At 56.2% G+C, this 25,583-nt stretch overlaps 1 protein-coding gene across 1 annotated transcript in view; it reads right to left on the bottom strand.

Annotated features, from left to right (window-relative positions):
• AHRR (aryl hydrocarbon receptor repressor) overlaps positions 1 to 25,583 on the bottom strand; it is a 60,926-nt gene that overhangs the window by 32,849 nt on the left and 2,494 nt on the right. The window contains exons 2-3 of the mRNA XM_079918019.1: positions 21,971 to 22,152; positions 6,089 to 6,180 (exon numbers count right to left, since the gene is read on the bottom strand). Of these exons, the coding sequence (XP_079774145.1) occupies positions 6,089 to 6,180; positions 21,971 to 22,152 (274 nt within the window). The remainder of the gene's footprint in view (positions 1 to 6,088; positions 6,181 to 21,970; positions 22,153 to 25,583) is intronic.

Genomic DNA, 25,583 nt, shown 5'->3' with positions numbered 1-25,583 from the left:
ATCTACGTAAAAATGCCCACAGACTCTACAAAAAAGCTCCAAGAATTACTGATGAATTCAGAAGGGTCACAGACAAAAAGTCAACCTAGAAAAATAAATTGTATTTCTGTATACTAGTAATGAAAGTAGAAATTAAACAGCAGCTCCACGTACAATAGCAATACAAATATTAATAGAAAATGCTAAGGTATAAATCTAACAATACACACAGGCTCTTTAGGCTGAAAGCCATAAAACGCTGATGAAAGTAATAAAAGACCTAAATTAATGGGAGACACTGTTCATGAATTGGGAGAGTAGTGCTGTCAGGCCGTCAGTTCTCCCCAAACTGATCTGCCGCTCTAACACAACCCCAGTCAAAATTCCAGCCAGAATTTCTATAGCTGTCAACAAGCTAATTCTAAAATTTATGTGGAGGGACTTCCCTGGTGGTCTAGTGACTAAGACTCCGTGCTCCCAATGCAGGGGGCCCAGGTTTGATCCCTGGTCAGGGAACTAGATCCCACATGCTGCAACTAAGTAAGAGTCCGCATGCCACAACGAAGATCCCGCACGTGGCAACGAAGATCCCGAGTGCTGCAACTAAGACCCAGAGCAGCCAAAAAATTAAATTAAATAAATATTTAAAAAAACAAAATAGGGCTTCCCTGGTGGCGCACTGGTTAAGAATCCACCTGCCAATGCAGGGGACATGGGTTCGAGCCCTGGTCCGGGAAGATCCCACATGCCATGGAGCAACTAAGCCCATGTGCCACAACTACTGAGCCTGTGCTCTAGAGCCTGTGAGCCACAACTACTGAGCCTGCATGCCACAACTACTGAAGCCCGCGCGCCTACAGCCTGTGCTCTGCAACAAGAGAGGCCATCACAATGAGAAGCCCGCACACCACAACAAAGAGTAGCCCCTGCTCGCCACAACTAGAGAAAGCGTGTGTGCAGCAACAGACCCAATGCAGCCAAAAATAATTAATTAAAAAATAATAATAAAATAAAATAAATAAAATTTATGTGGAGAATTGGGAGATGAGGATTGACATACATACACTACTATGTATAGAATAGATAACTAATGAGAACCTACTGTATAGCACAGGGAACTCTACTCAATAATCTGTGGTGACCTAAATGGGAAGGAAATCTTTAAAAGAGGGGATATATGTATGCGTACGACTGATTCACTTTGCTGCACAGCAGAAACTAACACAGCATTGTAAAGCAACTATACTCCAATAAAAATTAATTAAAAAAATAAAAAATAAAAAAATAAAAGAAATAATACTTGCACTCTCAAAAAAATGTAATAAAATTTATGTGGAAAGACAGCGAAACCAAAATAGCCAAAACAATTCTGAAAAAGAACAACAAAAAACAGGGGCCAATTCACACTGTCTGATTTCAGGACTTATTATAAAGATATATATATATATATATATTTTATTATTTAATTAAATTTTTTTTTTTTTGCAGTATGCGGGCCTCTCACTGTTGTGGCCTCTCCCATTGCGGAGCACAGGCTCCGGACGCGCAGGCTCAGCGGCCATGGCTCACGGGCCCAGCCACTCCGCGGCATGTGGGATCTTCCCGGACCGGGGCACGAACCCGTGTCCCCTGCATCGGCAGGCGGACTCTTAACCACTGCGCCACCAGGGAAGCCCATAAAGCTATATTAATTAAGACAGTGAAAGGTTGTGAAAGGTCAGACACACAATCTAGGCACCAGGACAGAGAGTCCAGAAACAGACACAAAAATGTGGCCAACTGATTTTTTATGAAGGTGTAAAGTCAATTCAGCGGAGAAAGGATCAACTTTCAAATAAATGGTTCTGAAAGAACTGGAATTCATATGCAAAAAAAATAAATCTTGACCTATGCCTCCCACGTTACACCAAGTTAAATAACAATGGATCACAGACTTCAGTGTAAAACTTAAAACTGAATGTAAGAGTATAAAACACTGGACTCAAACATAAAAGTCTTTGTAACCTTAGGGTAGGTAAAGAGTTGTTGCATGTGACATCAAAATCATGACTTATCAAAAAAAATGGATAGATTGGACTTTGTCAAAGTTCAATACTTTCACTCTCTGCAAGGCCTTGTCAAGAGAATTGAAAAGACAAGCCAGGTTGTGAGCAATTACTACAGACCCTACATACAACAGAACCTACATACAACAGAACGTACATACAGTGAGGACACTTGTCCAGAACATTTATATGAGCTCTAAACTCGACAATAAGAAAGCAAATGACCTGATTTCTTTTTCTTTCTTTCTTTTTTTTTTTTTTTAGTGGACAAAGACCTGAACAGACAGTTTACAAGGAGGATCTATGGATGGCAAATAGACACATGAAAAGATGCTCAGCATCATTAGTCATGAGGGAAACGCAAACTAAAACCATAGTGAGAGTCCAGCTATTAAAACTGCCTTGTAATACTGTGCAAACCAGGGACTTGCAGCAGCTGGAACTCCCGTTCCCTGCTGGCGGGGACGCACCAGCACAGCTACCTTGGAAAGCAGAGTGGCCATTTCTTACAAAGTTAGGCACACACATATGTAGGTATCATCCAAACAAAAGGAAAACCTATGTTCAGAGAAAAACCTGTGTGCGAATGTTTATCACAGCTTTACTCGTAGCCAGCACACCCTGGAAACAACCCCGATGGCCTCAGCAGCTGGGTGGGCAAGCGCTCTGAGACGCCCACAACATGGGTGACGGACACTCAGGTGGAGGACGTGACTGCAAATGGACAGCAGGAGGGAAACCTGGGGGTGGAGGAATTGCCGTGTTGCTCACCCTATACTCCCCAAAAGAACTCGATCAGGAAATGTCCCGTGCGGCACAGGACACCCGAACTCCAGCCAGGGTCAAGTGATCAGAGTGTCTTCTGGCCGGACAGGCCTGAACTCATGGCTACTGCCGGCACGTTGTCCCGTCCCCACTGAACTAGACGGCCCTGCAGCCCAGCTTGGATGCAGGATGAGGCCCGGGCGTGGCACTGACCACACACCCAAGGTCGGTGCTTCCAGAACCACGTCTGCCCTCATCCCCCACTCCCACGCCTCCTCCACCCCTCCCAGTGCCTGTACCAAGGTGCTTACTGGCGGCAGCTCTGCTGGGTCTTGGCTTCCCCGGGGGAGCCTCCAAACATGGACCAAGAGACTGGGCGTCCAGTCCCACCCCAACGGGGACCCTGGACAAGCCCCTAACGGCTCTAATTCCTGGTTGTTTCATGTTAAAATCACAGATGTTAGACCACAGTCACTCTTAATGTCTGTGTCAGCTCTAAATCTTATAGGAATTGATGACAGTTTATCTTCAAGAGACTGAAGATTGGAAATAAAACCTAGGATTTTCTTGTTATTATTGCTTGGTTTGCTTATTTTGCTCTGTTTGGGAATATTTTTAACTTGAAAATTAGTCTCTAATCCCAAAGTTTGAGAATCATTGCTCTGGCAGTGCTGTGAAGGGCCCTCGTCATATAACCAACCCTGATTCCAATCAAAGGGAGCTTCCAGAAACATCCTGTGGCTACAGAGAACGTTGGATATGAAGGCGGCCACGTCAGGAACTGCTGGACCTCATTCTCCAAAATGGAGCAGGCGGGTGGGCACCCTTCTGGCCTGGCCAGCGAGCCCAGTGGGCAGGGCGTGCACCAGGGCAGGCTGTGGTGCCCAGAGCAGATGGGCAGCAGACCCAGACCCTCAGCCACAGGACCTCTTCTTGAGAAAGTCCACCCGGCGGGTAGCTCCCCAGACGTCCCCAGGCCAGACACAGGACGCACCACCTCCCCTGGCCCTACCCCCCAGGAGCTTGTGGGGACTTGGGAGTCAGGCCTGCTCATCACATCTTGGGCTGCAGCCTCAGCCAGGACGCAGGGCGGCCGTCCACGTCCGGAGGCCCCAGGGAAGACTTAGTAGTCCAGGCTTCGAGGCACACGCACGAGCAGAAAGGCCCGAGGTGCCCCCGGCCCGCCCCACGCCCCCCGACCCCGAAGGCAGGAGAGCCTTGCAGTGCCACAGCTCTGCACCCACTGGAGAAGCAGGAAGAGTGTGGCCCTGGGCACAGAGGTGAGGACAGTGCCCTGGGCACTAACTGGGAGACCGGGCTGTGCACATTGGCTTCTGTATTTATAGCTCAGAACAAAAGTTTAAAAAAGATTTTATGGCTAAGATGTCATTTTAATTTTGAACATGAATACGAAAAAGAGCAATGCCAGCTATCTTTTGCCAAGAATAGAATTCAAACTGGCAGGACATTTTTCAGCTCCATGATTACTAGCACTGACAGAAAAAAAAACAGTTGCAAAGGAAAAAGAACAATATTTAAGATTTGCTTCCTAAAAACCTGATGAATAATGAATATGGGAACACTTCCTCTACTGAAAGCACGACATCTCCAAAAGCACACTGCTCTCAGGCCCACACTCTGCTCCCGACGGGCTCCAGGGGTGGGAGGCCCCGGGCTCCTCACACAGGAGACTCAGACGTGAACCCCGTTGCCTGCAAGAACTTCAGTCCTCGCCTGTTCTTATCTCTTTAGAAAGCAAAAGGTCCCTAAGCTCATAGATCCTCAAAGCACATCCACACCCCTCAGCAGGGGCCGAGAGCTTGGGGGGCCGTGGGGCGGGGCCGGAGGGGGCGCCATGGTCGGGCACGTGGGAGAGCAGAGGGCTGGACGCAGTGCCCGCACGATGAGAAGGTGCAGCGTGAGGAGGGGCACCAGGGCGAGGGGTGTCCGAGGAGACATGGGCAGAACTGGAGGAACCGGTTGGCCACTGCTGACCACAGCCGGAGCCCGGCCACCAGTCCCGCCACCTGTCAGTCCATCCTCCCTTCCTGGTCGGCGTTTGATGCTTCTAGTAAAAAGCTGGAGTAGCGTGCAGAGAGGCTGCCCGCCTCCGAGAGGCTGGGCTGAGGTGGGACAGAAAAGGCGTCTCGTGGGCTCCCTTCCTCGCGGCGGGCGCTGCTGGGCGGGAGGCGCTGTCGGGGCCACGGGGGAAGTGGGGTGCTGCTGGCGCTGCCGTGCTCAGCCGTGTCTCCGTGGGCGGAGCGCAATGTGTTCCCTGTGAGAGGCGCTGGCCCCGGGGGGCCGGGACGTGAACGGGAGCTGACCGCTCTGATCAGTCCCGTCGTGCTGGTGAGGGCGCTGAGCCCAGAGCGACAGGTGCGGGAGGGGCTCGGCCGACGGAGCAGCCTGGGCTACAGAGCAGCGCCTGGAGGAAGCCGATGGGCTCCTGCCCGGCGGAACTTCTCCCAGTGTAAGCGGCACCCATCCTGAGCCACGTCTGCCCCTCATCGGGTCAACCTAACAGATGCACCGAATGTCGGGGCGCGGAGGGCATCGAGGATGCGCTGGCTTCCCCTGGGGGCAGAGCTGCCCACCCAGTGGGGCTCTAGGGCCCGAGGTGGACAGGCAGGGAGACACGTGGGCACGGCCAGCGAAGCACGGCTCCAGGGTCACCTCGGCGGCCGGTTGAGGGGCAGCCTGCCACGGGCTCCTCTCCCTCAGCACCCACACTGTCCTGTGGAGGGACGGCCTGCATCCCCCCAGCCCCTTGGAGGAGGGGCAGACCAGGGCCCGAGTCTCTCTAGCGGAGGCCGCGGCACCCTCGCTCTGTGATTTGATCCAACCCAGGAAGCTCCACCTCCTCTTTTCTTGTTTAAGAAACTGACCCACGAGCAACAGGGTCAGGAAAAGCAGTTCAGAACCAGCCGGCCGGGTCTGTCTCAGGTGAGAAGCCCAGCCCGGGCGTGACGCCCAGCGTGTAGCACCAGCAACAGGGCAGCTGCTCGCCCGCTAGACCTGGGACGCACAAGGCAGTCTTCCGTCCTCACTTTGAGGGGTAAGAAGCCCGCTCAATTTTTCATGAGGTTCTCCCGTTGACAAGTAAAACCAGAAAATGCAGAACAGAAAACGGTTTTCAGATTTGAAGCTCATGGGCCTCAGGTCACTGCCTGTGCTGCCCCCAGGGGGTCCTGGAGCCACACCCTGCAACCCTTCCTGAGGCTTAACTTCCCAGTGGCTGTAAGCGGTCACAGCCGAGGCCCACGGGGACACGGCCGCACGTGACACGAGCGAGGGCTCACCTCCAGTAGCAGCCTTCCCTCCAGCACGGCAGACCCTCCACGCGGATCCCTGTCTTCTGGTGAGGGGGCACCGGCCGCCGGCTGCTGCAGGGCTGTTGGAGGAGAGCACAGTTAGTGATGGTTCCCTGACGTTTCTCCAACTTCCACCCACCCTCCACAGGCACGCTGACCTGTGGTCTCCTCGCTGCCCAGAAGACACCCAGGGCGGCGGGCGGGGCAGCTGGGTGGGAGCCGGGTGACATTCGGGGGACCGGGACTTCACAGCTAGGCCGCGTCTGAGGACCCTGCCCCACTCTGCTCCCCAGAAACTGCACTCCCCCCTCCTGCAAACCCCTTAACCCCCCGCCCCATCTCAGGGACCCCCCCGGGGGTCCCCAAAGCTCCTCTCTCAAGACCCAAGCGCGGGCAGGTCCCCAAACTGGACACCACTGGTCTGGGTAACCAATCACCGGCCGGGACCCCCACGTGCCCCTCCCCCATCCCTCCCTCCTGGAGCCCCCGCCCCTCACCCAGAGCGGAGCAGACAATGCTCCCGGCAGGCGGGCGCCCCCTGCACGCTCACGCTGCTTCTCCCAACACCCCCTCTGGCCTCACATCCACTTGGGGTGAAAAGCTCAGACAGATGTGCAGGTCAGGCAGACGTCATCCACATCCCAGCCCCTGGCGCTTGGTGGGGGACCCCCAACTCCGTGCTCAGCATCATCAGCACCTGGGAATTATGGGGGCCGCTGGGGGCTGCTGAGCGCACAGGCATTAAAGGGGGTCCCGGCCAGGAGCGGGCCTGGCGCTGGTGCCTCCGTGGAGGCCGGGAGGGCTGTGCCTACCATTTCCCTCATTCAGGGGAAATGTCAATGCCACCAAGGGCCCTGCAGGCGGTCCCTGTCTCGTCTGGTTTTGGAGTAGAATACAACCACAGCATGGGACTCCCCAGCATTTCTCCTTCAAAACCAGCAGGCTGTGCCGAACTTTCCCTCCAGGGCGCACCCGCTCCCCCAGGCGCTGGTCAGAAATGCAGGGTCCCAGGCCCCAGGACAGCAGGCCCCCGACGTGCTCTCCAGGTTGGGCCAGGACCACTGTGGACCGAGACCCCTCACACACACACACAGGCAGTGGCCAAGGTGGCCCTTCATTTACACCCCTGACGCCAAGCTCAGGGCAGCCACAGGGGCAAAGTGCGCGAGGCAGAGGCCCTCAGGGAGGCCCCTGGACGGTGGCCCTTGGTGGCCCAGCCATGGCCTTCAGTCTCCGCCGGCCTCTCGGTCCCTCCCTCTCTCAGAAGCTTCGCTTCATCGCCTTCCTCTCCTGCACTAGATAGAACAAGAAACGAACCCATTTCCTCGAGGGAAAGCAGGTGTGTTCTGGGAAACACGACAGGCACACCTGGGTGCCTGGGCGGAGACGCAGACGCCGCCGTGTGTGCCTTAGACGCCCAGGCCTCCCTTCCCAACCGAAACCCGCCAGCAGCCAAGCTCCCCTCGAGGCTGCTGGTTCTCTAGGCAGTGAGACAGCTCTGAGCAGAGAAGCCAGAGGCGTTAACTAACGTTTAGTCCCTCTTGAGCTCCACTCTGCTCAGGAAGCTGAGAGGTGAATGCGTGAAACTCATAGAGCTCGGATTAGTCAGACCCAGGAGGAGCCCACCGAGAGGCGCCATGTCCGCGCGGGAGCCTTCTGGCGTCAGAATGCTCCGAGCCTCTGACAGAGGGTCACACAGACCCCGTGCTCTGCTCTCAGGGGCTGAGAAAGCTAAAGCAGGGAAACGCCGACCGGCGGGGGCCCGGGACCCACTCCCGCCCCACCCCTCCCCGCAGCCCCCTGCCAGCACAAGGCCACGTCTCCCAGCTGGGTGGGCAGAGCCCAAGCGGGCCTGGTTGGACGTGGGGTCACAGCGGCGGGGCTGGGGGGCAGGACCCCGCCTCGGTGCGCCCAGGGGGACCGCCACAGCCCGGACCGCCAAGGCCTGCCTGCCACACACGCCGCTGCAGGGGCCGCCCCGGCTCCAGCCAGCTCCCCGCCCCCGTGCGCGCTGGGCTGAGGGGAAGGGGACGCTGGGACGGGGCTTCCCTGCTCGCCGGGCCTGCGGACGCCGAGGCGGCTGTGCTGCCGCCCACGGCCGGAGGCTGGGGAGCCCCAGGCGGTGACGTCACCGCGGCAGACGCGGTTCGCCGACCCCCGCCGGGACCCAGCCCCACTCGGCGGCGCGCAGACAGATGCGCTCCGTCGCCCACAGACGTGCAGGGGCCGCTGCCCGCACAGGGGCAGCCGCGGCGGGGGTCCCCGCCTAACCTCCCTCCCCTCCCCCCACGCGGCTCCCCGGCCTCGCGTGCGCCCCCGCCGGGCACCCGCACTTCCCTCCTCCGCAGCCACATTCCGCGGGGCACGCCCGGCGGGGCCTCCTCGGGCTCCTGTCACGCGATGGGGCGTCAGCGCCGCGGTGACAGCCGCCTGGACCCCGGCCAGGGCCTCGCGTGCGAGCAGGGCCGCCAGCGCGCCCCACCCCCAGGCCTGTGGTGAGACTAGAAGAAACCGAATGTGATTCCGAGGCTGTCCCGGAGGCCCAGCCAGGGTGGGGGGCGCCTTCCCGAAAACTCATCTGAGCCGACAGCCCCGGCCCCCAGGTCAGGAGCGCCCGGAAGCTGAGTCAGGGCAGCAAACCCCAGTGCGGGTGGGGGCCACGGCCAGGCCCGCAGGCGGCGGGTGCCCGCCCTCTTCCGCGTGGGGGGCAGTCCGGAGGGGGGAGCCCGCGGCGCTGGGAGAGAGCAGCTGGGGAAGAGCCCCGGGGCGGGGCGGGGCGGCAGCTCCGCCGTCACCTGGCTCTGGTATTCGGCCCAGCGTCTGTCTCCAGGGTGCCGCTTCTCCTCTCCCTGCCACCACACGTCTCACCCGCGGGTCTGAGCGGGGCCCTGGAGGGGAGGCAGGGCTCTGGGCAGGGGCCTCCGCCGGCGGACCCCACCCAGCCATCGCCGGCGCCCTCTCCGCCCGGTCTCCTTCGGGACGAGGGGCGAGCCCGCCGCCACGCCTCGCCCCGCCTGCTCCTGGTCGCCCCTGGCAACAGGCCGGGGAGAAACGGCGGCAGGGAGCAGGTGTGTGGGGCGAGGGTCCACGGGGAGTTGGTGAACGCGTGCAGAGAAGGAGTCACTGTGGCCCCCTAGGCCCCGCGAGGAGGGACGTTTGGGGACGGGGTGGGGGAGCAGGGCCCCGAGGCCCGGAGCTCGAGGCGTCCCCTGCGGTCCAGCCAGGGGCGGAGAGGCCTGTCACGTCGAAGGGCCTCGTGCCCCTGGTGAGCCGCTGTCCCCAGAAAGGCGGCCAAGCCACGAGACGGGACCCCGGTGGCACCCGCGTCCCTTCAGCCCCACCCTGCGGGCAGCCGGCCCTCCTCCTGCCCAGCCTAGCCTGAGGGGCAGTGGCAGGTGAGGGCGGCCAAGAGCCCTGGTCCCACGGAAGCCGTCCTCCCGCAGGGCAGAGCCCGGGCGCCTCTGGTCTGTAGACAGAGCTCAGGGTCTCGAGGCAGACAGGAGGCCCAGCCAGGGCCGCCCCTTCCGGAGATGAACGGGCTCCCAGGGGCCCGCGCAGCCCAGCCTGGACCCGGTGCTCCGCCTGGAGCCCTGGCTCCCTCCCCCACTCAGGCCCGAGCTCAGCCGCACTTGAGGCTCTCACTGCCTGGATCAGGCTGTCCACCAACTGGCTGTAGAACCAACCGGAACCAGCCTTCCTCTCACTTCCTCGATTTCTTGCATACCTGAAAAGGCTCATTTGCAACAGAGAGAACGTGAGGAATCGTGCTGGAGACGGTGGGCGTCCCTGTGAATATGCCGCACACACAGCCCTAGGGGGAGGGGGAGAATGGAACGGCCACTGCCCCGCCGGACTGGGGCTGACTGCACCCCGCCGGCCCCACCCGGTACCCCGCTTCCTTCCGAGTCCTTCCCACAGAGGAGACGCAGGGCAGTTACCACCCTGGGCCGAGCCCTGGGCCACGGACACCCCGCCCCCACCAGCAGCTTCTCAGGGGTCCTGTGCCTGGGTCTGGCCCCTGAGGGGTGCCAAGTGCTCCCGGTGGAGGAGGAACCAGAAGACGCCCCATCTCTGCCCCTAGATGGTGCGTGATGCCCAGAAGCCACTGTGCTGCCAGCCAGCTCCTCGGGACGGGACAGGTGAGCCCGGATCGTGGGGCGCGCTGAACTGGGGACGTGTAGGGCAGTCCAGGGATTGGGGTACAGGACTTCTGCCACCCAGGGTGATTGAGAGAGAAGCTGGGGACACCACGGGAAGATGGGCTGAACCCCCGATTCTGACCAGCTGCAGCTCCTGGAGTGGATAGGTCCACGTCCAAGCCCAGCCCCTGCTTTGAATGAACACATGCCTGGTCAAAATCATCTCAGCATCGAGGGAGCACCCTAGGCTCTGCACTGTGCTCTGCACAGCACACATGGCCTTGGCACCTGGGTCGTCTCCCCTCCAGCCCTGGTCCAGCAGCGCGCTGGGCCCCAGGCCCTCGAGTTCAGGGCTGACATCCACGCTTGTCCGCGTGTCCCAATGGCGGCAGCTGGCATGACCACGGCTCTGCCCGGCTCTCCCCAAAGCTGTGCCCAGAGGGCAGGGTGGAGGGAAACAGTGAGCTTGGAGCTCCTGGGAGCCCAAGGAGCAGGCATGCCTCCCACTTCTGCCCACTTCCAGCCCAGACCCCCTCAAAGGCCTGCTTAGCAGAGGAGCTCGGGCTCAGAGCAGGGGTCCTGGGAGCCTCAGCGCTGCCGTAAGACGGGCGTGGGCTGTCGTGAGGATCCAGCAGGGACACACACCGGAGGAGCTCTGAGCAGGGCGGGGCAGCGGGTGCCCTGCAAATGCCGTGATGTTCCGCGTCCACATCTTGTTGCCGCCAACTCAGCGCCAACCTCCACAAGGCCTGTGGATGGATGCCTGTGTCCCCAGATTCCTGGCCCCCCAGGGTGATGGTGTTCGGAGGGGCCTTTGGGTCACAAGGGTGGAGCCCCACGAATGGGATTAGTGTCCTCGTAAGAGACCCCAGGGAGCTCCCTCACCCCTTCCGCCATGTGGGGACAACCCAGAAGCGGTTCTCACCAGAGCCCGACCATGGGGCACCTGACCTCGGACCTCAGGCCTCCAGGACTGTGAGAGGTAAAGGTCTGTGTATTTGTCACAGCAGCTGAGCCAGGTAGCCGGCGGGGCAAGTCCCTGGCGGCCGGCTGTCCCCTTCGTGCGGCTGAGAGCAGGCGCGGGGGCTGGGCGAGCAGGACCTTCTGGCGGGCTCCCCTGTCACCTCCTGTGGGGCCGGCACACCCTCTTGTGAGACAGAGGTCCAGGACGTGGGGGACCAGCCACCTTCACAGGCCGGGCTGCTAACCGGCTCCACTCACCACTGCCCCCACCGCCAGGCCCCACTCTGGGTGACCCTGGCGACAACTGTCGGGGCCCAGAGGCCACGTGAGTCCAGGGGTTGACAGGAACCCCGAAGAGCCCCAGCTCACCTCTCCCGACACCCGCTCTTCTCCGTGATGAGTGGGCGCGCATGGGGCTCCCGTGCAGTGCAGTGCACCTGCCGGGGGAGACCAGTGACCAGGCCTGGCGTCCGGGACGGGGCCAGATGGAGGGCGTGGGGCTCCCCACCCCGCTGCAATCCTGGCCTCAAATTAATGGACCACTTCAGTTTTCAGACATTCAAACTGTCCTCCCTTCGCTTTTCAAGAACTCAACGATAAACTCCTTGTTTTGCCTTTGGAAGATGCACGTGCATCACACAGGCTGGAAGAAAGCGCTGCAGCAGAGGACACCGCTTACTCTCAGTCTCCTTCTGGACAGGCTGTTTTCTGCACCTGGGCTGCCAAGAACGGACTTGCTCGCCGGGCTCTGTGCCCTCGCGTCCAGCTGTCCGCCCACCCAGCACGGGGAAGGTGGCGGCAAGCACGTGGGAGTAAAACAGCAGGCGCCAGGGGAGCTCTTATCTAACCACGGTGGGAGGCGGGCTGGGGAGGGGCACCAGCAGGTGGTACGGGCAGGGGTGCCCGTCCTTCCAAACCCCACGGTTAGGCTGCGGGAGAGGAGGGATTCCAACTGCCAGTCAAAGCCCCGTTCACTTAGGCGAGAAGAAACCTCAGGAGTGTGAATAAACGTGCTCATTTCACGCAGAGCCGTATTTAGAAAACAAGAGAGTCCACGCCAGGATTATACTGCATCAGCTTGTGGATTTTCCTATGGCCGGGTCACTCGCTTGCCCACAGTCATTCATGTCTCCAGCCCCCGCCTGGGGACACAGGCGAGCACTGAGCGTCCCAGTGTGGCTGGAGGAGGCCTCCAGAGGGGGTGACTCTGAGCAAAGCCTAGAGGAGAGAGACCAGCGGGCCGGGCTGTGAGGGGGCCGCAGGGGAGCCCCTCCCCGCCCTCGAGACACTTGTCCCCACAGGCTGCTCCCCACCTGCTCACCCAGTAATCTTAGCGTCCATTGACGCTTCTGGCCTGAATTATTCCTGCAATGGTTACCAACTGGGGATTTTATAATTCACCTCTTCTCTCTCCAGTCATCCATCTAGAATGGATGTGCTGTTAGGAAGAACTTTCTCTTAGTATTTATTTATTCATTCACTTATTTATATCAGTGTGGATTTATGGAATCCCATTTTATTCGCTGGATTTTAATCCATCACCATCCTTATTCATCTTAACGCTGAAAACTGTCCCAGACCTGGCCAGGGAGGCCTTTAGGGTGGCTTGTGTCCCAGGGCAGGTCTCCTCACGCTCTGAGCACGGCCTGCTGTCCAGCACGGACATTCTAAGTTCATCTAGTCCTTTCTCTGCTCCAACTCTAGACGGAGGCCAGAAAGCCTCCTTTTAATGGTGAACCATGTCTGGAAACCGAGATCTGAATGTAAGTTGTAGCTCTCTGCTACTGGTGTGGCCCTTTCAGCAGACAGAGCTAGAACACACACACACACACACACACACGTGTGTGTGCATAATGTGAGTTCACACCGATACCTCCAGTTCCAATTCTACACCACAGGATTCAGTACAGAGTGGACTTATTTTTCCTTTAATATTTGATAGAAATTGCTTTAATTCTATCTGGGCCTAGATTTTCTCTGTGGGAAGATTTTAACCACGGATTCAAATGGTCATGTGACTATTCGGGTTTTCTATTTCTTCCTGAGTCAATTTTAGTAAGCTATATTTCTAGGCATTTACTACGTTTTCAAATTTATTGGCATAAATTTGTTCATGACAACCTCAACCCATCTTTTAAATATCTGCAGCATCTATAATTGTGTTCCTTTTACATTCCTAATACTGTTTGCTATTTTTCCTGGATCAGTCTCACCAGATCTTTGCAGTTTTTTTCATTTTAAAGGAACTCTATTGTATGTTTCCATTCTATTTCACTAATATCTTCCCCTTTATTATTTCCTTTCTTTGACTCTCCTTTTGTTTATTTTACTCTTCTTTATCAAAACTACAAAACTGAATGCTTAGCTCACTAACTTCAGCCCCCCTTCATTTACATACAAACACTCAAGGTTATTTATCTCTGAGAATTGCATTAACTGCACCCCACGCACTTTGATTTATAAATATTTTCTCAGTTCCATCATGCTTTCTTCTTTGATCTATTTTACTCATAAATATGTGTATTTCCAAATATATCAGGGTTTTCAAGTCTTCTTTTTTATGGATTTCCAGCTTAACTGCCTTAAGGGCTCACCATGCATTCTTCATGGTTTTGCCTTTTGAAATTTATTGTGACTTGCTTTATTGACCAATGTTTTCAATATATTTACAAGTTCCATTAGGTTTGAAAAGATGTGAGTTCTGAGTTTCAGAGTATAGTGTTATGTAATGTCTATGAGATTAACCCTTTTTGCATTGTTCAAATCATCTATAATCATTACTGATTTTTGTTTATTTGCTCTGTTAAGTACTGAGAGAACTATCTAAAATCTTTCTCTCTGGTGATGAATTCATGTATTTTTCCTTGTAGTTCTATCAATATCTGTTTTATATTTTTGAGATTATGTTATTAAAGGCACACAAATTTAAAATAATTTTATTTGCTTGATGAAATAAAATGTTTAATCATTACTAAATGATTATTAAATTATACTCTCATGATCTCCAGTAGTGTTTTTCATCCACAAATCAATTTTTTGATATTAATATAACTTCATCAGATTTATTTCAGTTTCCAATATATCCTTTTCCATCCTTTTACTTTCACCCTTTCTGTGCCTTTTGTAAACAGATATAGTAAATCACTTTAATAATCCTTATCTGTTAGTTGGCATGTTTGGTCCATTTACATTTATTGTAACTAATGACACATTTGGAATTTTATGCTTTCTATTTGTTCCACTCCTTCACGTTTCTTTTTTCTCCCTTCTTGTCTTTTTTCTTTTGACTGTTTATATTTTCTCATTCCACTTTTCTCTCTCCATTAGTCTGCAAATTATACCTTTCTGTCATCTTGATGGTTATCCTGGAAATTTTATTATGAATTAGTTAATCAACCTCCAAAGTTAATTAATACAAGAACTGTTGAAATCTTTAACTCAAATCTCCTGCTCCAGATTTATATGCTACCACAGCTAGGAATTTATTTCTCTCTTTTTTTGTTCTTACAATACACCATTACTACTATTTTATACATCAGTGTCTGCTTTGATTGATACACATAGTCACCACCTTCTTATCCATTCCTTCTCGAAGCCCTAACCTTCCTTTCCTTCTGCATGAAGTGCATCCTTTAAATTTTTTTTTTTTTTTGGTGGTACGCGGGCCTCTCACTGTTGTGGCCTCTCCTGTTGCGGAGCACAGGCTCCGGACGCGCAGGCTCAGCGGCCATGGCTCACGGGCCCAGCCGCTCCGCAGCATGTGGGATCTTCCCGGACCGGGGCACGAACCCATGTCCCCTGCATCGGAAGGCAGACTCTCAACCACTGCGCCACCAGGGAAGCCCTCCTTTAAATTTTTTTTTAATACATTCTCATTGGGTTCTCAGCTGCACTTAGTTTTTGATCTCTTTGAGTATTCCTTAATTTCCTGCTGGCTGATCAATATATTTTTAAAGGTTTCAGATATTTTATCTTAAATTTTGGATGTTATCTGCAGGACGGCTGATTGGTGCCTTGCTGCTGAATCTGCTGGAAATGGAAGAGGCTCTATGTCTGGTGGCAGGTCTTCTCCACTCGACTCTAAATTCTAGGAGGCGGGGACCATGGCAGCTGTTCTGTTTACTTGCATTATAACTAGTTTTTGGGGGGGGGGGTTTTGGGTTTTTTTTTTTGCGGTACGTGGGCCTCTCACTATTGTGGCCGCTCCCGTTGCGGAGCACGGGCTCCGGACGCGCAGGCTCAGTGGCCATGGCTCACGGGCCTAGCCACTCCGCAGCATGTGGGATCTTCCCAGACTGGGGCACGAACCCGTGTCCCCTGCATCGGCAGGCGGACTCTCAACCACTGCGCCACCAGAGAAGCCCTATAACTGGTTTTTAATGTGAAACTTTTAAGTCTGAATTTGGGCCAAGACCCCACAACTATACTTATGCCAACTATACCTGGGTCCCAAAGTGAGATCCCAGGTGACCTCGGCAAGGCAGCAAAGATGTCAGAGGTGAGAGATGTTTGAAGCTGGGAGAAGGGCCTCGTTGGAGGGCTGTGCTGTTCATCCCACACCCCCACCTGCACCAGGAGATGGGTGGGGGCTCTCTCCTCGCCTGATGCCCAGTGAGAGGGGCTTCATGATGGCCCTGTGAGGGCCTGCCACATGCCTCCATGGGCTAGTGGGGCTGGGGTCTCTCTACACTCAAGAAATCCAAAGGAGGTTGGACTGAAAGTGAGAAGTACCACGTCCCCACTAGCAGGTCAAAGATGTACGTTTCCTGGGGAGCAGGTGGGGCCACAATGTCCAAGCACGGGCCTAGGGTGTCTCAGCTCCTCCCAGGAGGGTGCCTGGAGACATGAGAAGAGACTTCAGACCATCTGACACCCAGGCTAAGGAAGGAAACACAAAGAACCAGCTGGAGAGGATGGGTCGCCCATGTTGGCCACCGAGGCAAACAGACCCCCAGGTCCATGGTCCTCAGAAGCCAGGAAAACACCAAGACCACCCAGCTTGTGTGCCAGGGCAGTGCCGGTCAGGCAGGAGCTCTCCCAATCTTCAGCTCTTCTTCCCGCTGCTACTCCCACCTGGAAGGGCCGGAAACCATGGCTCCCAGTGAGGCAGGACCTCAGGGAGGAGCAGCTGACCTCACCGCCAGGCGCCCCCAGCCCCGCCTGCTGCAGCCTCTGTGCAGGCGGGGAGAAGGCTCACACTTGAAATACTTTTAGAGATTTAGCTGTTTGGACTGAAAGGCACTAAACGACCCAGAAGGGACCAGGAGAGTCTGGGGCCACCCCCAGTCCATCCAGGGGCAGCGAGAGGAAATTCAAAGCTGTTTTCTGTGTCCTGGGGCGGGGGTGGGGGGCACGTGGTACCAGGAGAAAGTGAACGAATGAGTGAATGAACCAGCCCCTCCGCTGGGCCAGACTCACCTTTCAGAGGTAATTAAGAGATGAAGGGGGAAATAAAACCAGCACAAAACGATCCAGGGTGAACTTTCTGCAGGATGGCTCTGCAGGGGCCTGCCTGGGGTCTAGGGTAAGAGGCAGGTGTGCACACAGCAGGGCCAGCTCCCTCCCCTGAAGGCCCTGACACAACCCAGGACAAGTGTATCTGCTGGAAATGCCCCGGGGAGGCTGTCTTCCAAAAAGTGTCAGTGATAGAGGGAAGGGGGCTCTGGCAGCTGAAGGGCTGGAAAGTAAACGCAGTGACGACCCAAATCCACTCCCTGGCGGGAAGGAATCCACCAAACACTCCACGTGAAGAGAGAAAAATCAGGTCCCAAACCTCCCTCCCCATCACATCATCACAGGTGCCTCGGCCACTTTGACAAAACCCCACACTCAGCAGAGCCTTACTTCCTCACAGCTCTGAGGCCAGGAGCCCAAGCTCAGCTTCCAGCGAGGGCTCTTCTGCTTACAGACGGCCACCTCCTCACTCTGTCCCATGAGGCCTCGGCCGCAGGGGACAGGAGAGGAGAGGGCCCTCTGGTGCCTCCTCTTATGCGGACAGTAACCCTCTGGGATCAGGGCCCCACCTCGTGACCACTTCCTACCCTAATGACCTCCTCTGAGGCCCCATCTCAACATATGCCTTTGTGGGGGACGCAGACATTCTGTCCATGGCAGGGCTCATCAGGGGAGGATAGCTCTTCAGTGAAAGCTGAAAACCGGCACAATTTAGCTCAATAGTTGCATACACTTCCCTCCTGGGTTACAGGATTGCTAAGTCTCAAGGAGCATTTCACCTCTGACCTGCTAAGGAGCACTGCATCCTGTGTGGGGTCCCGGACACATCTCATGACGTGAGGGCTTCTGGACCTCCGCACTGGGTGGGGGTGAAGCAGACCCGCCCAGCCCAGGTGAGCCAGGGGCCAGGATCGACCCCATCACAGAGAGTGCAAGTGGACAGAGGCCCAGATCCAGGCCAGGGTGCACAGTGAAGGGGGGCGGCAGCCTTTCAGCGTGGAAATCTCCAGATTTTCATGGGAAGCTGGAATCGTGCTCTTCCTGCCCTTCTTGCCTGCTGAGACTGTCCCCTCCCTCTGTTGATCCCCCCGACAGTCCTGCCTGCAGGCCACGCGACAGGCCTGGGTGAACCGCAGGCCCTTGGTCATCTCCACGCTGGTCCCCACTCTGGGCGCTTGAACCCCAGACCCGGCAAGTCTCCCAGCTGGGCTGACACAGCAGTGCAGACCGCTGCTGGGACCTCACATCCTGGGCCACATGTCCTGGAAGGAACCCATCTCTGGCCCCCCTCAGTGTCCTTCATGCTCTCCACTCACCCACCCTCCCTCCCTTTTCTTTTATCGACCCCCAATTTCCCCTCTTTCGAACGGTGAAATCTGCAAGAATGGAAAATCCCTCTCTTTGGCACAAGCAGACGGTTTGTAACTTAGAAGCGCCAGCCCTCAGTCTAGGCAAAAACCAAGTAAATTAATTAAATAAGCCCACTGCCTTTTAAAAATTCATGAAAGTCAGCACCAACACAAACATTACAAGCAAATTTTCAGGACATTATTGCCCTTGGAGGTTGGAACTTTCCAGTTCATGTCCTTCCTGAAGGTGACTTTTTATGGAAGCTTTAATGAAATTAGTTTATCCGTTTCTGAGTCAGGAAGCACAGATTAAGATCCAATTTTTATAGCTTGACATTTTCTAACTATGCAGAGGAAATGAATTCAAGAAAATATTTAGAATTTCCCCTAAAATGTACAGCTTGAGGGGGATTACAAACTTGGGAATCCTTGGGAGAAAGGTGTGATGGAGAAACCAAGTTCATGAGTTCACCCCACTGTGACCGGCAGGGCTGCCCACCTGCAGCTCGAGGGCTCAGCAGACCTGACAGGCATCCCCCTGCCTCAGGGGAGGGGGTGGGATCGGCCGTAATGTGGGAAAAGCACTCTGCTCCTGGTCAAGAAGAACCATGGGTTCAGGTGGACACCTGGACAGATGCCTGAACTCCTGGAAACAGCAAAACTGAAGCCTTTCCAAGACCACCAACCCTGGCGTGGCTGGGCACAGCTGGACCTGAGGAAGTGACCAGAGAGGAAGAGACAAGTCCCTACTAATGTCCCACATGCAGCTGGATGCTTCTGGGGGAGGAAGGTGAACAGAAGCCCCACCTGGGCAGCTCCAGAGCTGGCCTAAGCTGTCCAACAGGTCACTGTGCAAGCCCAGGGCATGGGGAACCCCAGGCACAGGGATGGAGACCCCAGCATGGAGATGGAGACCCAGGCACGGGGATGGGGACCCCAGAATAGGAATGGGGCCCCCAGTATGGGAAATAGAGACCCCAGTAGGGAGATGGGAAACCCAGTTTGGATATGGAGACCCCAGCATGGGGATGGAGACCCTTGCATGGGGAGACCTGGCATCAGGAGCCAGGGTCTGATAGTTTCCAAAGGCTGGGCTGTGAGTCCCCAGCACTTCCCGGGCTGTCCCAGGGACCTCCTGTCATCCCTTCACGGAACTCTCTCCGCTTCATGAGCGCAGCCCTCAGTACCCCAACCTGGGCGCTGCAATCTCTACTTTTCCGATTTCAGAGGTGTTGGCTCCTGAAGAGATGGAATTCCCGCTGCTCCTTCAACGTTTTCCAAAGCCGGCTCCCTGGGCCCCACAGGCTGCTCCATGCCGACCACACGTTTTAGACTGTGTGTGTTTGCATGTCCTGCACTTGTTGGGAAGCCAGCGATGCTTCAGCAGTCACCTGAGCAACCTGCACCAGCGACCTGGCAGCACCGGCAGGGCCTGGCTTCCAGGATGAGGACCCTGGACTCCACCCCAAGACCACAGCAGTGCTGAAATGACTGTCTCTGCTGTTTTACACATTTGAGTTTTTCCTACCTAAAAAATTGATGCATTTCAGTAAGACTTTGGAAACCTGGAAAGTAAAACAAAACTCCTGTAACCGCGTCTCAGAGATAAATGCTGCTAACGATTCTGTGTGTCAGTTCCAGTGGGGGCTCGGGCGGGGTCTGCGGGTGTCCCCACTGCAGGGCTTCCTTTGGCAAGGTGCAGGGCCCTCCCCATTGTCCCCACAGCAGGGGCCCTGTAGGACAGAGACCCTCCCCCGGAGGGACACAAGGAGGGCCTGAGAGGCCTGAAGGCCTGACCCCAAGTCAGAAAGCTGGTCACAGCCCCTGGTCTCCTTGAAGCCCCCGAGGACACGGCGTCCAGCAGTGAGCCCACTGCTGACCTGGAATTACGTGCCCTGGACCCCACTCGGGAGGTGCCACTGGCCGGTAGTATTGATTTCTAATTTTAAAGTAGTATAATTCAAAGCCACTTTAGGGGCTGTCGCTCTCAACTTCCACTCGGAACAGACGAGCTGGGAAGAGCGGCTGCCCACCTCGCACAAAGCACCACACAGTCTGCGAACTTCCCCGTTTTCCCGAGCCCATCGGAGAGCCAATTCCCGGGGCAACGGTAACCCGAAATCCAGGGGAAATACAGGCGCTTTCGGGGAGGGACAGGACACCGTGGGAACGAGAAGGGCTCAGAAAAAATTCAGGCCCGGTCCTGAATGTGGGCCAGTGGGATACGCAGGACCCCTGGAGGCTGCAGAGGTTGGGAGACGGGGTCTGCAGGGGCCTTGCAGCTGCCCACAGGGAAAAGGGGGCCGGCAGGGGGAGGGCGCCAAGCCCCAGCACCGCGGGCCTGATGAGGTCCCAGTGCCACTGGGGGAGGAAGAGAAAACCCCTCTGCCCCGGGGAGGGGGCCCACACCACAGCTGGGGAGGCTGGGGTGCCGAGGAGGCCCCACCCCAGAAGCAGGAATGCAGCAGCAGGGGTCCCTTAGACGGCTCCTTGAGGGGGCTGCCTCTGTGTGGCCTGCAGATCACACCCACCCCCTCGCCTCCTCCTGGAAGCCCACCAGCCTGCACAACCCTCCTGGTGACCCCCCGCATTCCTCCCCCCGTGGCACCCACCATTCTCTGTCGTCTTCCAAACCTACTTTTCCAGAAATGTTTCATGAGCTTGGGCCTCCAGCCATGGGGGGTCTGGGTGACGGACACCCAGTAAAAGAGCACGAGTTACTAGGGGGACGGACCTGGGCTGAGCACTGGGTGAACCCCAGGCCAGGCTGTCAAAGCTCAGCCCACGAACCTGTGGGGGGATGGACACAGGCAGGTGTCACAGGGAGCAGGGACCAAGCCCGGCTGTGCAGACACAGAGCCCTGTGAACTGGGCCCTCCCCGGGGGGCAGAACGGCTTTCCACGAGGGACAGCTTGACACACTCAGGTCTGCACTACCAACGAGGGCCCAGGCCCCAGCACAGAGCAGGACACAGCTGAGGGGCCCGGGGGCCCGCGGAGTCAGAGCTCTCCCACAGAGGGTGCTCTCAGAGGCCAGCAGCGGCAGGAGGGTCTAGGCGTCCTGCTCCGTGAGAGGAAGTGAAGGCCAAGGGGGGCCCTTTGGAGGGGCTGGCTGGCGCTGGCCCAGCTGGAGAGCACAGCGGGCAGAGCTGCTGGCGGTCCCTGGAGGGTCAGGGTGGGAGGCAGGCTGAGTTCTTAGGAAAGCCGCCCTCCCTCTCCCGGGGCCGAGAAAGCCAGCAAGGCGCAGAGGCTGCCACACCTCAGACACGTCGGAGTCACATGGCCTCCCGGGCCCAGCAGCAGGGCCGGGCAGCGGCACGGGCCCGGGCGCCCGTGGTTGCAGGCTGCAGCCTCACCAGCTGGCCACGCTCACCACACCCCAAGGTGGCTTTTGGCCGCGGGAGGCTGTCCCAACGCCTTGAGACAGAGCATGAACTCAGCGGTCTGCTGCAGTCCCCACCACCGGCTACTGTCCACGCCTGCCCACCTTCAACACTTATCCTACCTGCTCCCAAAGACATATAACAAATTCACGATTGTGTAAGAAGCTCAGACGTAACTGAGGGGTGATGGCAGCAGTCCCAGGTCTGAAGCAGAGTGGTGACAACCACGTTTCTTCCTCAGGAGCTCAGCCAGGCCACATGCAGAGTAAGGCTTGGCCTGGGGCACCGGATGTGGGCAAGTACCCAGAGCTACTGCAAGGGTCCAACACACCAGGCACCCCCGTGCAGAGAGGCGCCCGGTGCCTGGCCGGAGCTCCCAGCATCCCCAGGGCCCTGGGGCAGGTGAGGCCAAGCAGGGCGAGGTCTGGCCCCAGCCCCTTCCCCCAGGGCCACTCGCGTCGGTCTGCATTCAGCGCTCCGCCTCTAAATGGTTCCCCAGGTTGAGAGGCGCCAACTGGTCGATCCCAGCAAAGCCGGGTGGGACCCAGGTGAGGTCCAGGTGGGCACAGGTGAGAGTCCTACCTTGGAAGAAGCTCTTCACCCGGAGGTAACTGACGCTGAGGCGCAGGACCGAAAGCTTGTCCAGCTTAGAGATGATGTCGGGGGGCAGTGGCAGCAGGCCGGCTAGGCGGTCCAGCTCGGCGTTGAGGCGATCCCGGTGTCTCTTGGAAGGGTTCGACTTCTCGGCGCCCACGGCGGGCCTCCTGTGGGGAAAGATCACTATCAGACTGGGAGGCCCAGGCTGAAAGCCGTCCCAGGCGGTGACCTCTGGAGGAGCCATCAGCTTCTAAATGCAGCCGCCAGACGGCAACGCGCCCGTCCCCGAAGATGCGCGAACTAAACCGTGGGCCACGCCAACCGTGCCACTGGCCCACAGTAGTGGGAGGAAGCACAGAGAGACACGGAGCGGGCAGCAGCAGAGCTGTGTGACCACAGCACGCTTCCTGGCCTCTCTGTGCTAACTCCCCCGACGCGGCAGAAGGACACCGGCTCTGGCCGCACCGCTCACCTCTCTCGGTGTTCCTCTAGGGCCCTCAGTCCAGGTGTAAGCGGCCCCTCCGGGCCTCAGTTTCCCACTACACAGCAGGGCTGAAAGGTTCTGAGGCGAAGATGATGGAGGCGGCCCAGGCACCGCAGCGCTGTCCCGCCCGCCCCTCCGAGGCCCCGAAGTGCGGTGGCCGGGGCCCCGCCACGGGCCTGCCCGCCCCCCACAGAGGGAGCGGCCCCTGCCCAGGCTTCCCCGCCCACCGCGACCCCGCTCCTGGGCCCTCTCAACCCCGGGACGACGGTGCCCTCCCCCGCCCCGCCCCCACCTTCCTAGAAAGCAAAGCCAGGACGGCTGGGGAGGGGCCGCTGCCCCGGGCCTGCCCCTCCCTGCTGCTCTTAGGGGCTCGGGACTCTTTTGTCCGGAAGTTCCTATTCCTCTACCGTGTGTTCACTCGTACGAACGTGGAAAGCTGCCTTACGCCATCCTTTCTGTCAGAAGCCCGGGGCTCACCCCCAGCCCATGCCGTCGGCGCCGAGGCCACACAAATCCTCACAAGAGCTGCAGCTCCAACCCCAGAAGCGGCTTCTTTCTTTCAGTGGAGATGCAAGTCACATAACATAAAGCTGTGTTAAAGTTCTGGCGTTTACTACATTCACAGTGCTGTCGACCTCTATCACGCTCCAAAACACTTCTTCACCCCCAAGTCACCCCCGCCCGCGCCGCTAAGCAGTGTCTCTCATCGTCCCCGCCTCTCAGCCCCCGGCGGCCACAATCGCTTTCTGTCTCCCCAGGTCTGCCCGTTCTAGACACTGTGTGTAAACGGAATCAGACTTTGCGCGCCTGGCCTCCGTCACTGGCCGTCGGGCGTCAAGGTTCGCCCACGGCACAGCGCGGGTGGAGCTCCACTCCTTTTCACGCTGTGTTCCACGGCCTGGATGGATGCTTACCTGTTCACCAGTCCACGGGCGCTTGCCTCGCTCCCACTTTACGGGTATTGTAAACCCTGCAGCCATAAACTTCGAGTCCACGTTTCTGCTTGAACACGTGCTTTTGCTTCTCTTGGGTATACGCCTCAGAGCGGAGCAACCAGCTTAACCTGGTGGTTCTAGGTTTAACCTTGAGAGGAGCTGCCAGACTGTCCTCCACAGAGGCTGTGCCCCGTCACGCCCCCCAGCCACACTCCACAGCCTCGCCAGCACTTGTTATTTTCCTTTTTTAAAATAAGAGCCATTCTCGTAGGTGTAAAGCAGTATCTCATTGTGGTTTGATTGGCATTTCCTTAGTGACCAGTAAAGTCAAGCGTCTTTTCACGTGTTTGTCGGCTATCTCTTTATCTTCTTTGGAGAAATGTCTAATCAAGTCCTTTGCCCATTTTCAAATTGGGGTGTTTGCTTTTCTGTTCTTGAGTTGTAGGAAATCTTTATATATTCAGGATCCTAGATCCTTAACAGACATACAATTTGCAATTATTTTCTCCCATTCTCTGGTTATCTTGCCACTTTCTGCTGTTTCTTTTTTATTTTTTTCCCCTCAGTGAGGCACCTACACCAACATTACTCATGCTACTAGCCAAAATTTAAAGGGTCAGGAGGCCTGGGGAGACTGAAGAGACCCCGTGTGGAATGGCCCACCCAGGAGTGAAAGACACTCGAAGCCGCCCCAGAAAACAAGGTAGCACTGAGGGCAGGTGTGGGGGCCAGAGAAGGGGAGAGGGTGGCCCGGCTCAAATCTCACCTCCGGGTAGACCTGTGGGGAGCAGTCGCCCCTCCCAGCCCACGTGTGCCTGGGATGGGACGAGCCGTGACTGTCCCCAGCCCGCACCCCCGAGGGGCAACTAGGGGGACACTCGCAACTGAAGAAACAGGCGCTGGAAAAGCTCTAGTCCTTCCAGCTTTCTCAGACCACCTGGCTGCCCCTCCACGCAGCCCCCCTCCAGCTCCAGGCACCAGAGCAGAACCTCCCCGCCCCCGCCAGGTGGGTGAGAGGGGCCACGTGGAGGGAAATGCTCCCCTGAGCTGGCCTCTGGCTCAAGCCCAGGGCCACAGGGAGGAAGCTCCAACTCCCCAGGGTGGAGACGCGGCAGGAGTGAGGGGACAAGGACCGGCAGCACGGGAGGCGCCTGGCCACTCGCTGGCAGGAGGGTTACAACGGGAGCCAAAACATAGAACACCTGGGACCAGCCCAACAGAAGACATTCCAGACGCCTAAACGGAGACTATAAAATAGCGCTGAGGAAACTTAAAGAGACGTAAACAAACAGAAAGACACACCACGCACAGGACTGTAAGACTCAGTACTGTTAAGACTGTGTCACTCCCCCAAACTGATCCGTGGACTCAATGGAGCCTCAACTGAAATTCCAGCAGGACCTTTTACAGAAATGACAAGGAGTCTAGACTTCACATGGACATGCAGAGGACAGAGAATAGCCAATTAGAGGGCAAAGTTGGAGGACTTGCCTGACTGACTATAAGCCTCTCTGAAGCTGCAATGTTCCCAATGGTTTGGTATTAGAGAAACGATGGAAACATAGATCAATGGAACAGAATAGAGGGCCGAGAAACAGACTCACATTTTTTTGGTCAATTCATTTGACACAGATACTGAGGCAATTCAATAGGGAAAGAAAGTCTTTTCAATAAATGTGCTAATCAACTGGACATCCATGAAAACAAGTAAACATCAGCCCTTACCTCACACAATACCTGAAATTAGCTCAAAATAGATCACAGACCTAAGTCTAAAACGTACCATGAAAGTTTACAAGAAAATACGCGAGAAAATCTTCGAGAAAATCTTTGAGACCTCAGAGTAGTCCTGGGACTCTTAGGACACACACCAAAAAAAAAAAAAAAACTTGTGAAGAAAAAAATGATAAATTGATCTTTTTCAAAAATTTTTAATTGTCTTTGAAATCACCATTAAGAAAATGAAAAGGGGAGGCATAGATCGGTTAAAAATATTCACAAAAAGAGCCTGTATCCAGAATATGTAAAGAAGTTTTACAATTCAACGAGAAGACAAACAGCCCAATAAGAAGATAGGCAAATTATTTAGAAAACTCTTCACCGAAGAAGCTGTATGGACGGCAAATAAGCACATGAAAGGATATCAACACCATTAGCCACTAGGGAAACACAAATTAAA

Source organism: Stenella coeruleoalba, assembly GCF_951394435.1.
Source record: "Stenella coeruleoalba genome assembly, chromosome: 3".
NCBI lineage: Eukaryota > Metazoa > Chordata > Mammalia > Artiodactyla > Delphinidae > Stenella > Stenella coeruleoalba.
This window is presented reverse-complemented; position numbering and strand designations above follow the sequence as displayed.